The 16195-nt window shown below is 35.3% G+C and overlaps 2 protein-coding genes across 2 annotated transcripts; one reads left to right on the plus strand and one right to left on the minus strand.

Annotated features, from left to right (window-relative positions):
- The first annotated feature begins 1151 nt into the window (after positions 1-1151).
- cib3 (calcium and integrin binding family member 3) lies at positions 1152-8164 on the plus strand. The gene is made up of 6 exons (XM_051859826.1): positions 1152-1217; positions 1929-1963; positions 2126-2237; positions 2586-2733; positions 5720-5915; positions 7407-8164. The coding sequence occupies exons 1-6, from the start codon at positions 1167-1169 to the stop codon at positions 7426-7428; spliced, it is 564 nt and encodes a 187-aa protein (XP_051715786.1). The 5' UTR covers positions 1152-1166; the 3' UTR covers positions 7429-8164.
- Positions 7743-16122, minus strand: rab8a (RAB8A, member RAS oncogene family). Its single transcript, XM_051859814.1, has 8 exons — positions 15924-16122; positions 14494-14554; positions 14139-14199; positions 13925-14002; positions 13299-13388; positions 13082-13147; positions 12914-12964; positions 7743-11429 (listed from the first exon to the last, which is right to left on the minus strand). The coding sequence occupies exons 1-8, from the start codon at positions 16045-16047 to the stop codon at positions 11337-11339; spliced, it is 624 nt and encodes a 207-aa protein (XP_051715774.1). The 5' UTR covers positions 16048-16122; the 3' UTR covers positions 7743-11336.
- Between the last annotated feature and the right edge of the window lie 73 nt (positions 16123-16195).

The raw sequence follows: 16195 nt of genomic DNA on the forward strand, positions 1-16195 counted from the left end.
AGGAAGATTCCACACCTAAAGTTGGACATAGGCTACAGCAATCAGCTTCACTAACACTAACTGTTTTACAGTTTTTCACAATTGCTAAGACACATTTCTTGAAACTTTGCTCTGTAACATACAGCATCTGATCTGCTGAATCTCTCCAGACTGTCCATGCGTCTTCCCATGGGATCATATAGAAAAAGTGCCAACAAAAGCAACAGGTGACAGGTAGAGTATGAGCTGATCTCCTCCTATAGAGGGAGAAAGTAAAAGAGAGAGAGAACAAGGGGTAACAGGTAAAACAGCTGCAGGGCTTCCACAGGATCAACTGATACCGTTCAGCCTCTGTGCCAACCAATTAAACTCACAATGGTGAACTAGTGCACGAATGCTTGCATATTTAATGCCATAATTGAGATGCATTTGCTGATATTAACACAATACACCAGATTGCTTCTCATGAGATCTCTAGTCAAAACACTTTATCAGGAAAATTACTCAAACCAGGATGAAAGAGGTGAATCTCATGTCTGGGTCACATTTCACTCCACAAAAAAAAAACAGAAAAAAAAAAGTCAACATTGAAAATAATGAGGAAAAAAGTCAAATACAAAATGTTCAGACATTACAATGATGAGTATTTGAACAGAAAACATGCTTGTTCTATAATTTGTTTTTTGTTGTTATATATTTCTTATTATTTATTCATTTATTTAATTAACCAAATATAATGTCTTTTTAATAAATGAATCACCAGATGATTTTGGGCTCAGTTTGGCTTTTAAATGTCTTGTCAACACATTGTTTTGTCTGTGTCCAAATGCGCCCTCGAACTACCACATAATAATTCAGGGAATATGAACACTGAATATTGTTGTCCATCACTACTGCACATTTCCAGTGTTCCCAGCATGTGAATCAGTCAGTAATCTGACGCTCAGCTGAGATGTCAGCCCTGCTCTCCACTTGCACTCCCCTTGACCGACAGGACGCATTCACGTCCAAGAAAGACCGCCATTCATGGCAGCTAAATGATGAAATACTGCCATTATAAAAGAACTAAAGGCCTCACAGCGGCGACACCTGATCTGCCGCGTCTCACTGCGGCCTTTTGTGCCAGTATTTCATATCTGAAATATCTGCTGGCATACGGCTGCAGAGTTTGCCATGGCACTGCAACGATGGGGAACAAACAGACCATCTTTACAACCCAGCAACTGGACGCATATCAGGTCAGTCAGATGAGCCATTTGAGATCATAACTTCGGATATTATACTACCGTTCAAAACTCGGGGTCAGTAAGAATCTTCATTGTTTTTGAAAAAAGTCTCTTCTGCTCACCAAGACTGCATTTATTTGATCAAAAATACAGTAGAAAATATTATTACAAATTAAAATATTTGTTTTCTATGTGAATACATAGTAAAATGTAATTTATTCCTGTGATCAAAGCTGAATTTTCAGCATCATTACTTCAGTCTTCGGTTTCACATGATCCTTCAGAAATCATTCTAATATGATGATTTGCTGCTCAAGAAACATTACTGATTATTATCGATGTTGAAAACAGTTTAATATTTTTGTGGAATCTGTGATACATTTTTTTTCTGGATACTTTGATGAATAGCAAGAAAAGCATTTATTTGAAATAGAAATCTTTTGTAACATTATAAATGTCTTTACTGATGTTTAAGGCATCCTTGCTAAATAAAAGCATAATTTATTTTTTTATTTTTTAAAAATCTTACTAACTCCAGACTTTTGAATGGTATATATCTCACCTGCATCTTAAAAATGCAATTATATTTGAAAACTGTAAAAGTTGAAGCTAAAATGGTCAAGATAATACTAAAGATTGCCTAGAGAGAGAGAGAGAGAGAGAACAATATTGAGTAGAAATGCTGCTTTGTAAATCTTTGCATGTTTTTGCTTCATTTTGAAGGACTGCACTTATTTCACCAGAAAAGAAATTCTGAGGTGAGATACTCAGTTTCCTTATAAGAAACTTGTTTACTTGTTTAATGTGAAACTGAAAAAGCTGTAAATAGGCAGTATGAAGATGTCATACAGGCCTACTTTCTTCATGTTATAGACTAAGAAGAGTTCAAAAGAGTTATCAATGATGTTGCCTTTCCTCAGACTGTTTCATCGATACCGTGATTTAGCTCCACAGCTCGTGCCGCTGGACTACACCAACCAACCGGAGGTGCGTCTGCCGTACGAGCTGATTGGCAGCATGCCAGAGCTGAAGGTACGGCGCATTTGTGTTCCTCATCAATTATGAATCTCCTACTAATTGATCGCAGTCTTGGTGGGGTTAAGCGTTATCAGATCCTCTTAACTCAAGAGAACCAACAGCTTAACTTCGTTTAATCAAGTGTTTGTGAAGTATTAGTATACTATACTGCAGCATTTGGTTGAAAGACGCAAATATACACACTTGATCTTATGCAATATTTGATAGATCGTTTTTTTTACTGGGGCATAAAAAGTAAGCACTGTCACTGGGATGTAAGCAAAACGTAAATACTAATAGTTACGAATAGGCCCTAGTTACTGCTGTACATACTTTAAGGATAAAATGTCATCTTTTATTTAGGATAACCCATTCAGGCAGAGGATTGCTGAGGTCTTCTCAGAGGATGGAGAAGGAAACATGACTTTGGATGACTTTCTGGACATGTTTTCAGTGCTCAGTGAAATGGCCCCACGGGACCTGAAGGCGTATTACGCTTTTAAGATCTACGGTCAGTCTTAAGGGTCACGAAATTTCGCGGGCAAAAAAGGTCCATAATCTTTCGTCAATAGAGTAGTGCAGGTATGACGTCACTTTGTAGGCCAGTCGGCAGTTAGCATCACGCTGGTTCTCTCGACAAAAACCCAATAGGATTTTTCCATAGGCTTTTGGATTATCGCAAAAAACAAGCTCTGTGATCAACAAAAGTTTATGATACTTACGTTTTGTCCATCAAGATAATTTTCACAGATGAACACAATGTTTATGAATTTTGAAGCCTAAATGCAGTTTCCAGAAGTAAAAAGCTAAAGGTAGGCTTTAAGCGAACTACACCACAGTCGCACGAGTTCAACATCACCACCAATGAGCTTCAGACAACTCTTTCAGTTTTTATATAAAAACATTTTCCCAGAAAGTTTGAGTTAGACTAGTTTATAAGTGCACAATTATAAGCATAATGAGGCTGTAAAAGCGGACTGAATTTATATGTTCGGCGTGATGACTTTAATGACAGCGTCTGTAGTCCCATTTAGCCACTTGTTAGCCTTTTTCACAACACGTAACAGCTAAAAAAAAAAATCACGAGTGGGGTAATACTGATGTATTTTATGTCGTAGAATAAAATGTTAAAGTGTTCACCACAGACCTTATTTCAGCCGTTTAACCAAAATCCCATTCAAAAAACCCATTGACTTCGGCACGATGGAACCGGAAGTGCTAAAATGCTAACTCGTTTCCGCGTTTTGGCCTACAAAGTGATGTCATACCTGCACCACTCTAGTGTATCATATAAAGCACAGCTCACAAGTTTTCATCCTCATGCAAAACTTCAGAACGTGTGGATTATTATCGAAATGACTGGTTTTGCACCGTTAATCATTTTGTCGTTTCTACGCAGAACTAGCAACCCTTTATAGGGTTAATTAAAACTAGTTTGGAATTATGCTAAACCACTCATTCAACCATTAATTACAACTATTAGAATGATGCTTAGGATTTAATTGAATAATGGTGCTCTGACTAATGTTCTGTTTGAAAGAACCAGAATTTAGTATTATTTATTATATACTATTATAGTTTTTATTCATTTATGTGTTTATTATTTTTCAGTTTTCATTTTAAATTTGGTTTTATTTTAGTCATTTTGTTATGTGCTTTTTTTTGTAAACATTACTATTTAGGTTTAATTATTTTTATATAAGTTTTAGTATTTCGTTTTTTTTTGTTGTTGTTGTTGTTTGTTTTTTGTTTCTTTTTTTTCAGTTTAAGTTTTTATTTATTTCCAGTTAGTCATTTTCAAGCTTCAACTTAAAAATTAGAAATGCTGCCTTGGCAACTAAATGAAATAAGTTTAAGTTTTTAAAGGGGCTAAATGTAGAATTCAGAAACCCTTGTTATTAGCGACACCGGTGGCCGTTAAGTGAACTGCAGCCAGCAACTTACTGCTCATGCTCACACTTGTGCCTACCTAACGTTGAAGTCAGTGAAGTGACTGAACGTGAGGCACCGATAGTCACAGTGAATTTTTTTTTATCGTTCTTTGCTTATTAGTAAAAAGAAGTTGGAAATAGGCCTACCTTTGCAACAATACGAAAATCCAGACGCCAACCGCCCTGCTGTGAGTGACGAGATGAATATGTCCTGCGCGCTTTCCACTCAATAACAAAATAAACACACAACAAAAATGGCAGCGGTTAAGAAATCATCTGATCATAGTGATGTGGATATGTTTGCACCAGCTCTGCAATTCACGGCATCATGTCGACAGATGAGGTAATTAATGTTATGATAGTTTGGTAAAGTAGATAGATCTGACTATGTGAGACTATAGTTTGAAATAATCCCTTTTTTGTGCATGACACATTGAAATTAGAGCTCTCGGGAGCGCGCGTAAACGTCACATCCTTTTGATTTTCCCGGCAAAAACGACCCGAGTCCTTTACATAAAAATTAGGCTTTTATAGACAACCTAGGAAGTAGGCAAGGTCTCGTTTTTTAATTTTCGTTACAAGCTGTTCACACATTGGCAATAAAAAGCGATTAATGAATGAAAATTCCGACATATAGAACCTTTCATCTAATATTTTTTTTATTATTTTATTTATGCTTTTTCAATTAACAAAAAATGTTTTCTAATAGTCTGAGTTAACAATAATAACCCTCAAAGGAAATGTGGATAAGTCAGTGTGTACTGAAATCATTTGATACTGTGACCTGACCTCAATCTTCTGTTTCTATTCATGTAGAGATGAACCCGCAGAACCTTAACTGACACATGAATATCAATAATTCAGACGTTCATTAAAGAAGAAACTACTTCTGTTCATATCTGTTCATGCTACTGTCTAATTAAAAGATCTCAGAGAACCTGATCTGCTGCTGTCATCAGAAAAGACTCTGTTCTCATGCAACATTAACACGGGGTAAATGATAACGCTCTCAAACAATACAGATCAATGATTTACACAAGAGAGTATGTGGAAATTATTAATTGTCGAGAAGGTTCAAACCATAAAGTTTACTGTGGCAGACTATGGGTGTCTCGTATAAATAAATTATATAATAAAGAGGAAATAAATAAAACAATATATTCTTAGTATTCTAGTTATTCTAAAAATAAATCACAATAAGACAAATAAATAGACATTTAAAATGGGTTTAAAAGTAACAGTATGTAACACTATATAGACAATAAATCTGGATATTAATTTCTTTTGGTTATGCATTTTTAAATGTCTTTTAGTATTAAAACAACTTCGAAAAATATTTTTATGCCAGTATTTTCTTTAAGCCAAATGTTTTTCTACATGAAAATTAAGCAATTGACAATTTAAAAGTTGTATTCATTTTTTAAATTTATTTTTTTGTAACTTAAACTACATTTTAAACACAAATTAAGTTATTTTCATAATAAATAATGTTCATATTTGCCAATTTTAATAGTGATTTATTTACTTTGCTAACAGAACTCACCCTCATCTCATTTTCCTCTCTAGATTTCAACAACGACGACTTCATCTGTAAATCAGATCTGGAGAAAACCTTAAATAAACTGACCCGCAACGAGCTGACGGAGGATGAGGTGAGGATGGTGTGTGAGAAGGTGATTGATGAAGCTGATCTGGACAATGATGGTCGATTATCTCTAGAGGATTTCCAGCACATGATTGTGAGAGCGCCAGATTTCCTCAGGTAACAGCTACACACACTTTTCTTTTCACAAACAATTTATTTAGACATTTCATTTAATGGTTTTCAAATGAAATCTTTTTCATTTTAAAGGAATATCCTGGTTTAAATACAGCTTAAGTTCTGCTTACAGCATCTGTGGTATGAATATGTTGATAGTCTATGGGTCAGTGACTCAACGTTTCTAAGGATAATAATCATAAGAATTAAACATGACGTGTGTTAGCATGAAACTGATGTGATACTGTTACTTAACCAACTCTGTCTGTGCAAAGTTATGTCTTTAATCTCATGTTATGACCAGGTAAACTCAGGCAACTTTCACATGACCTGCACCTTTTCATTAAAAGGCAATATTTTTATTTTCAGGGCCTTTTTCTTTTTCTTTTTTCTTTTTTTTTACGTTTATGATGATATATACAGTAGTGGCAAAAAGTGATGAAAATTGACATCTTCACATTTTATTCAAATACTATTAAATTTTTTTGAAATATTTTATAAGCATATTGCGTAGTTGTGCATAATACATCTATAAACTGATCATAGATATATATCCCAAAAAGAACTCATTTTGAATTTTGAAAAATTGACATTTTGCCCCAAGCTGCTAAAGGGGTGGTTGATTGTGATTTCACTTTAGTTAGTGTGTAATGTAATGTAAAAAACGTCTGCAAAGTTCAATGCAGAGGGAGATATTTCCTTTTACAGAAATCGCTTTTTTAAGGACTACGAGCTTCTTCCTGGGTTGGTGACATCACTAACCCTAAAATTTACATAATCCCGCCCCCAAGAACGCACAACAAAGGGGGCGAGGCCATGTTGGGCTGCTTTAGAGAAGAGGAAGAGTTGTTGTAGTAGAGTGTTGTTGTCATGCCGTCATTTTACGCCGTACTGCTTCACAAACGAGGGTCAATTCAATGCTGGATTTGCACAAAAGATTAACATGACGGCACATGCTAGTCGATGAATTGAATCAACTCCACAGCAACTACATAAATTTATCCACTAACCATTCAGAAACGTCCAGTTTCATTCTAAAAGTTGTAACTTCTTCCTGAGTCTCTCCATCAGTGTCGACTCCGGTGTGAACAATGTAAGGCTGAACACCGTTACTGACAATCCTCATTTTGGCTGCGTGAGATTCTCTAGCTTTGTTGTTGTTGAGCATTTGAAGCGTGAGCTGTTAAAGCTCCGCCCTCTTCTGGAAAGGGGGCCGGGAGCAGCAGCTCATTTGCATTTAAAGGGACACACACAAGAACTGTGTTTTTGCTCACACCCAAATAGGGGCAAATTTGACAAGCTATAATGATCTGTGGGGTATTTTGAGCTGAAACTTCACAGACACATTCTGGGGACACCAGAGACTTATATTACATCTTGTAAAAGGGGCATTATAGGTCCCATTTAACAGATTGTATACAGATGCTTTTGATAGAGCTTGCTGCTAATAAGATGTTTTTAACCATGAAAATGTCTTATTCTTCTTGCTTCCAGCACCTTTCACATCAGGATATGAAGATCATCTGGAAACTGACCAACAGGACATTTACTTAAAAAAGACGACGTAAGATCTTTCTCTGCAGATTCAGAAGTCAGGGACAGATGGTGTCACGCACATTAAAGTTTACAATAAAGAAGACACCTGTACTAATATAAGAAGAATATTAATGTTCAAAATATACACTTCAATAATATACAAATTCTTATCTTGAATATAAAAAAACAAGCCAATAATGTGCCTGAAAAGCTTATAATACAGCTTCTGATACTACAGCAAATCAACACCTGAAAATAATTCATCCGTCAATATTAAACACACACAGAGACCCATCCCTTAAAAGAATCTTGTTTTAATAAATCAAAAGTACAGATATCTACAAAAACCGTAGATCCGTTTTTCAATGTTTTAGAAAGTACAGTACAATTTAAGTAGATCTCTTTTTAGAGTTATTTACAATTGTTTCTTTTCTTTTTTTACCAAAATGTAATTTACCAATCTCCCCAGTTACCTCACAATCAACAAATGAAAACATGGTCATATAAAAGAATCTGTAAATGATATGGATGACAGTCGTTTCAAACCAAGAAGTACAAGAAAGACAAACTAAACAGCGAAAACGGAGATTGACAGACATACGCATCACTGCTCAATAAACTGCAAAGCGTTTAAGACAGAAAGCGGTACCTGTTTGCTAATGTTCTTTTCCACTTGGTTTGTCTGCAAATCAAATAAACATGTTTTGCCAGCTGTTTGTTATAGTTATTTTTGCATTTCATTCTATCACTTTAAAACACCCAAAGGCCAGATTAAGTTGTGTCTAAGGTTCATTATTACAGCCAAACATGTTTTAAACACTAGACTGTCCTCTAAAGCTCAGAATAGACATATGCGGCCATCCGCAGATAGACGCTTCAATGTGCAGAACATCTATAGAAAAAAAATATACATACACAGACAAAACATACAGGAGGTCACCTTCATGATGCATAGATCCAAAATGAAAGATCAAGTATTAGTTATTAAGACAAACGGCAAGTATTATTTGACAGGGAGAGAAAAGAGATGCTATGGGTACAGATAAAGATGAGCCGACCCCTGTTACACAACTCCTAACATGAAAGAATATGACAAATATGAGCCCAAAACAGTCTCCTTGAGGTGGAAAGAGAACAAGGTGCAAACAGGAAGTCACTTCAAGTTGGTCAACATTTAAGCTTGGAAAAAGAAAAGTGAATGTGCCTTATTGCAGCAAGAAGAGAATTTCATATACCTCTGCCTCGCAGGAAAAACAGACAAACAGTGTGCTTCCCTAATCTCTTTAAAACACATCCAGGTCACATTACACCCCAAATCCAATGGAAAAAAAAATATATATATAAATTGCATAAAGAACATTTGAGACATTTTCATGACAATTAACTTCTTAAGTTCTCATTACTGTAATGCATCCATATTTTTCTCCATGACAAAGATGGTACCATGATATGTAAATAGTAATATATACAATTTTTTTTTTTCAGTACAGTAATCAGAAAAAGATTTACTTGCATTGCATTAATGAAAACTGAATTAAAATGTGCTAACAAAATGCCAAATAAACTGGTTTTGGGGTGAAATTTGACCTGAACATGTTCTTGTCAGGTTTTGAGATTGACTCCTGGATTCTCATCGATGGAGAGTTTGTTCTTTCACTCAAAGCTAACGGGCGTTAAAGATTGCTGGTGTACATTAACCGACCGACATGTTTCATTTCACAATACGACTACAAAACATACATTTGAGTATACTGCAGTACAAAGGCAAAACTGCACAATTTGTCCAAACACAACGGGTCTCTTGCGACAGATAGGTTTGACTAAACTACACTCGAAAAAATGCTGGGATAAAAACAATCCAAGTTGGGTTAAATATGGACAAACCCAGCAGCTGGGTTAAATGTTTGACCCAACCTGCTGGGTAGTTTTATTTAACCCAACTATTGTTTAAAAATTGCAGTATTGCTTGCTTAAAATGAACCCGAAGTGTGTTGGAAATTAATATTAATATTTTTAATGAACAAACATTTATCAAGTTTAATGAATAATAATTAAACAAACATGTATTAAATTGCTTATTAATAAATGTTCACCTTTTGATTATTATTGTTGCCTCTAGTAATTATGTGTCTGATTTTTAATTTCCAACCTATTTTGGGTTCATTTTAAGCCAGACATATAGTCATTTTTAAACAATAGTTGGGTTAAATAAAACTGCTCAGCTCAAATTGGGTCAAAACAACCCAATCGCTGAGTTTATCCATTTTCAACCCAAATTGGGTTGTTTTTAACCCAGCATTTTTTACAGTGTAAGATCAAAAGAGAGAGAAATCAGTGTGAAAACTCATATCAAACCACTAAAAAAAACAAGTGCAACTACTGAAGTTTGTCTTCGAACGGCTGTACAACTCGAGCATTGCATTAATTATAAGCATGTGCTTACGACAACACACTATTCTGAAATCAGGAATGGTGGATTACGGTATTCTGGGTAGTTAAGCCTAGTCATGTGAACCAAATCCGTTTTGTTTTTGCACTGTGCCACCCAAACTAATATGCTGTAGGACTGCAATTCAGGTGCAGTCTATTCATAACACTCCAGACATATGAACAAAACAACTGATTCCAACTGCATCAATAGAAGCCAATGCATAAAACTAGCTTTGGCTTACTATCAGGAAAAGACTGGTGTAGAAATAGTCCTTACACAGAACGTCTGGAGGAAATTAAAACGCGCTAACATGATTTCGGCAGGTCATAATCCATGTAACCACGTAAAAACGCCTGTCTTTATGATGCAAAACTATCACTTGGCACAAACTACACACAACACAAAAGATACTGATAAAGTGCATGGACGTCTGTACGGGAGGTGCTTTCTCAAGTATAGCTCTGCTTTTCAGGTCACACAGTCACCCTTTCTCATTGCTTTTGGTTACGCATAATTAATACTACAAACTCAGGAATTCCTCATCCTTACAAGGGCTATGAGTCAGTTTCATTCGATTATACTCTAGTAGATTCAATTCAAGTGTTGTGCTTTCATGGTGGGACGTTTTCAGGTCAAAATAAAGCAAGACCTGAGTTTTGGAATTATGCAAAGCATTATTAAAAAGAAAGTTAGCGCTACTGCATAAAAGGCTGAACTATTTGGAAATAGCTTCATGTGCATGTTAAAAAAGGGAGGTTGGATTTAATGAGGCAGTAAACACATCTTGATGAATAAAAAGCAGGATCTTCATTTGTTTAATATGAAAATATCATTAGCCATGTCTGTGAAACCTTGACTGCACCAATTTTGTGTGAACGATCAGTGTGAAAAATAAAACTGGGGACAAAAAAAATAATAATTGAAGCATTTAAGAGGCGGGTTATAATATTCCTCTACTTACAATAAGGTCATGTGATTGTCGAAGAATACGCCGAAAATAAAATGGAATGATAAAGATCGCCCCACGGAATTCTCAAATTGGCTCAATGTTAGATCACGCTCTGCGGCCAGACCCAGATTCACAATCACAAGTACTTCCAGGTCGCCATGAAGGAATGGATCGATTTTGGCAGTTGTGTGCTCAAAACGAGCGATTGAAACAAAGATGGAGGTACGGGATCTTCTTTAGGTGCGCGTTTACGGCGATGCATCTGCAACCGGCTCTTCACCTTGACTTGTAGAACCAATGCTTTCTTTCGCCAGGGAAGGGTCATGAGCGGCATCGCTAATCTGTCAATGGAAGAAGATGAGAGGAGCCAGGAACTCCGACTGTCCTAGGGCTGGAAGTAGAGCGCGACAGAGAAGGAGAGAAGAGAGGAAGGAGGAGGAGTGCTAAGAAGGAGAGCATAGTCCAGTCGTGTCCAGCCCATTGGCGGCGGACAGTAAGGCCTTGGTCTTCACAGTAGCACACAACGAAAGAAGCTGCTTTTTTTCTGCTGTTCAGGGGTAATTTTCACTCCGTGGTTGCTGCCCTGAGGATTGTTACCCTCCTGTGTGAGCAAAGACAAAATAAACCTCATTTTATCACTACAACTAAAGCTAGCCAGAGACACTGAAGGATTCATTCATCCAAAAAGGAAAATTGTCTTTATTATGTACTATTATTTACCAATTATTATGTATTATGTAGATATTTTTAATGTTTTTAAAACTATAAAAAGGATCTTACGGCCACCAAGGCTGCATTTATTTGATCAAAAATACAGTAAAAACAATGAAATATTATTATGATTTAAAATAACTGTTTTATATTTGAATATATTGAAAAATGTAATTTACTCCTGTGATCAAAGCTGAATTTTCAGCATCATTACTCCAGTCTTCAGTGTCACATGATCCTTCAGAAATCATTCTAATATGCTGATTTAATGCTCAATTATCATCAAATGACATTTTAATATTTATTAACATACAAAACAGTTATTCTAAAGTGTAAATTCACAATATTACAGTTTTTAACTGTATTTTTGATCAAATAAATCCAGCCTTAGTTAGAATAAGAGACTTCTTTCAAAAACATTTAAAACATTTTTAATTATTCCAGACTATTAGCCGCCAGTGTATTATGTACCTATTATGTAATTTTTTTTTTTGTCCTTATGTGATAGGGCATCCAAAAGTTGACTTGTTGCAAAATTAACTTATTTCCAAGATGACAACTTTAGTGATCATAGAACATAGACCATGTGACAATACTGAATAGACAGAAAAGACAAATCCTTGATATTTCCGTATACATGAATAACTAAATCTCATTTTAATTACAGTCCCTCTTATTTTTAAACAATTATCGGTAACACTTCACAATTTGGTCTCATTTGTTATCAGTAGTTAATGCATGCAACTAACAATAAACAAACCTTTTTTTTACCTTTGTTAATAAAAATGTTCATGTTAGTTCACAGTACATTTACTTATGTTAACAGATACAACTTTTGATCTTAGAAATGCATTATTAAATGCTGAGATTAACATTAAGATTAAAGGTGCAGTAAATGATTTCTGAGAAATGCTGTTGAAAGTGGATCGGACCGGGCAGCACAACACACTTATAGCCAATCAGCAGTAGGGGACATGACCACTGGAGCTGCTGGCGACTAACAACTCTTGCTTGTATATACTCTTGTGTACTGAATTTTTGTTATTCTTTGTAGTTCATTCATCTTTTCTTTATTTTTTTGCAAAGCATTATTTTGCTTTGCTTCAGCTATAATAAAGAGACATCCACTCTTGCATTGTGTTTGTGCATTTTGGGGGCGGAACAATAAAGGGAGAGGCGTGTTTGTTTGGGTTGATTTCAATTATCAACAGTGTTCAACAATGATTCTCAGAAATCGCTTACTGCACCTCTAATAAATGCTGTACAACTATTGTTCATGTTAACGAATGAAACCTTCTTGTAAAGTGTTACCCAATTTTAAATCTAAATTCATTTTTAAACATAAACCTAAAGCACAGAAAGGGAAAATCTTACCAATTTCGTGTCCATCTTTGACTTTATGTCTCTGGCGAGCGTTAAGAATGCCTGTGAGTAGAGCGGAAAACATCATTACGTCTGGATTAGACCTTTAAATGCTCAGATATGATCAGATATGATAAGGAAATGAAATGAGGATTCATCATAAAATCCATTTGCACTTACGTTCTCAACATTGATATTAGCCTTCGCACTCGTCTCCATGAACTTGATGCCGTACTCTAACGCCAGCTAAACGGGTACAGGCAGATTTGATTTAAAATACTAGTATGATTCAGCTGGATATTGTTGAAGTTGCTTCTATCATTGCTGTAGCATCTTATACAATGAAAGTTAAATATTATACAATGGCTTAAGATAACAAGTATCATGGTCTGCTCACCTTCTCGCCTCTGTCTTTGGACACCTGCCTCTTCTCATTAATGTCACATTTGTTCCCCAAAATCATTTTTTCTACATCTGCTGATGCATGCTGGGTTGAACACATACAAGAACATGCACTGTAATCATTTGCTGTTAAATATTCAAACAGTACTGTTAAGGATGTGCAATGCTACATATTTTCAAAATTGAATGATTAGTAATTAGGCTATCGGTAGCTTAGGGTCAGACAACAATAATAAGCATTAACATGACATGCTTTTGTATTCAAAAACTATTTTAACTGGACATGTCATATTAAAAGCACAACGCTCACAGCGCAAGATGGTAGAGAGAAACAAATTCAGTGAGGTTCAAGGACCAAAGATGCCCACTTTAATGTGCATTTTATATTTAACAAATAAATAGGTGAAATATTGACATTTTCATTAATGCAATTGGCAGACACTTTTGATCCAAAGCAAATTGCAATGCATTTAAACTATATATTTTATCAGTTCATGCATTCTCATGGGAATTGAACCAATGGCTTTACTGTTTGAGCCATTTATGTAAATATAAAAACCTGCAGATTATGCATATTAGTATATTGTTAAAGGCAGATAAATCAGGCACTGAGACACTCACCTCCTCGATGTTTCGGATCCAGTTTTTGATGTTGTCAAATGATTTCTCATTGGTAATATCATAAACCAGCATGATACCCTGAGATCAGAGCACAAGACAAATTACAACTGTGCAAAACACTGCAATTATAAAGATGACCGCAAATGAGCAGCAGTATTATTATAGCTGAAATTCCTGAAGCTTATCATACAGCCATACTTTAGTATCATCTTACCATTGCTCCTCTGTAATATGCTGTTGTGATCGTTCGGAATCGTTCTTGTCCTGCCGTGTCCCTGTAAATATCAAACAATAATAGTGTTGTAACTGTGGCCCTGCTGAAATGTGTTTTGCAGGTCTGGTAAAGTGGAAGATGACCTCCTCCTTCCTTACCAGGACAATGACAAAAGACAAACCACTAACATGTGCTGCAATGTAAAGGAGAAATGAACCTGGTCATGGTTTCACTAGACAAATAGAAGCTCCTTCAGAAACTCTCTTATGTACTTCCAAATATGAAGTCAGTCACGGCAGCAATCTGCTAATGTTCAAATAGTGTTCACTAGAAGGAAAGATGACTAGAAACTCACCATATTTGTAACTTTATCTTCTTGCCATCTAGTTCTATTGTCCTGATCTTGAAATCGATACCTGGAAGAGAAAATACGTAACAGCACAACTGTCATCATCGGCTGAAAAACAAACCAATACAGCGTCTCTTTCAAAAATGTCCAACAACAGACTATTTAAAGGTGTTAAAAGCAATGCACATAACGGATGTCCATAGGATGCACGTGATACATGAACATATGGTGAATGACAAAGCCAAGCAATCAATTATCATTTCATACTAGAAACTAAGTAATAAAAACATAAGTATAACTGCTGAAGATACTTTACAAATGATTGATCTGAAATACTCTGGACCAGAGGTTGGGAGAATGCTAAAAAAGGTCAGTTTAAAGAAAAACAATGTCAAAATAAAATAAATTAAAACATTTTTTTAATTTAAACAACTAAATTAATAAAAATGATTAAAATAGGCAAATAATAAAAACATCTATCAGAACAGTACAAAAAATAATAATGTAACGTAATAGAAACTAAATAATATTTTACTGTTTATTATAATGTTTTTAATAGTATAAGGTCTTTCTATATACATGAAAATATATAGCTGTCTTTTAAATTTAAGGATTCTAGGCATCTAAATGATTGAAATCCCTTGATCTGGACCATCATTAAGTTGATTTAACTGATCTTAACAGAGCAAAAACTTAAGATAATGTCTAATTTACATCATAATAGAAGCCTTGGTTTTTCTGACATATTATCATGATAACGTCACATTGTTGAACAAGTAGATGTCAATACCACGGTTTTGATAATATCACACTATAAAGTAGCTTGCATTACCATGGTAAAAGTATATGGTAATCATTCAGCATCATGGTATCTATATATATCACAGTCTGATATTAGTATAGCTGTACCATGGTATTACCAAAGTTACAGTAAAGTTTTCTGAATCACTATTTAACTGAATGTAGACAAGAATATTATTATTACATATGTGAAATATTGAGTCTTAAACGTCTTTATAGTGGGTGTGAATGAAACAGGTGGCAACTGGCTTACGCGTTTCAAACCATATATATGTTTTAATTGGACACTAAACAGTTTATATAAAGCTTTTATCTATCTGATATTTAAAAGTTTCCAAAAATAAGAGTGAAAACAAAAGCAAATATATCATTTCGCGTCTGAGTCATTCTGTCAGAGCAGCTAACGTTTGATGCTAACCAAAAAAGCAGCAGAAAGATTCAGTAAATACACACTACATCATCACCACCACACAAAATAATTAATTACAAAACACCAGCAAACCTGTCAAAGTTTAGAAAAGAAACAAAACACAAACTTCAGAAGAGCTAACAGACAGTTTCTAGTCCATTAGCTTAGCCGCTAGCACAGCCTGACGTTTCATAAACAATCCGATATAAATATAAGATATAAATACCTATCGTCGAAATAAACGTCGAGTTAAAGGCATCCTCCGAGAATCTGAACAGCACACAGGTCTTCCCGACACCGGAATCCCCGATTAACAGCAGTTTAAACAAATAATCGTAGGTCTTCGCCATACTGAATTGTATTGCGGAAATCCCGCCCGGTACTTTAGCAGACAGCGCAGAATCCGCAAAGCAGCGAGGAACTGACCAATCATACTACGGGGAAGGCTTCTCATATAAATATTAATGAGGTCAAACTGACGTACTTCAGAACCTTCCT

Source organism: Ctenopharyngodon idella, chromosome 2 (genome assembly GCF_019924925.1).
Source record: "Ctenopharyngodon idella isolate HZGC_01 chromosome 2, HZGC01, whole genome shotgun sequence".
Lineage (NCBI taxonomy): Eukaryota > Metazoa > Chordata > Actinopteri > Cypriniformes > Xenocyprididae > Ctenopharyngodon > Ctenopharyngodon idella.

What these genes read in the sequence shown, in the direction of transcription:
- rab8a (XM_051859814.1), bottom strand. Translation starts at nt 16,047, where the DNA reads ATGGCGAAGACCTACGATTATTTGTTTAAACTGCTGTTAATCGGGGAT. An exon ending in CCAAAGACAGAGGCGAGAAG is followed by an intron (nt 13,148 to 13,298) that starts GTGAGCAGACCA and finishes GTACCCGTTTAG; the next exon opens with CTGGCGTTAGAGTACGGCAT. An exon ending in CTAATATCAATGTTGAGAAC is followed by an intron (nt 12,965 to 13,081) that starts GTAAGTGCAAAT and finishes CTCTACTCACAG; the next exon opens with GCATTCTTAACGCTCGCCAG.
- cib3 (XM_051859826.1), top strand. Translation starts at nt 1,167, where the DNA reads ATGGGGAACAAACAGACCATCTTTACAACCCAGCAACTGGACGCATAT. An exon ending in ACCAGAAAAGAAATTCTGAG is followed by an intron (nt 1,964 to 2,125) that starts GTGAGATACTCA and finishes GCCTTTCCTCAG; the next exon opens with ACTGTTTCATCGATACCGTG. An exon ending in AGAGCGCCAGATTTCCTCAG is followed by an intron (nt 5,916 to 7,406) that starts GTAACAGCTACA and finishes TCTTGCTTCCAG; the next exon opens with CACCTTTCACATCAGGATAT.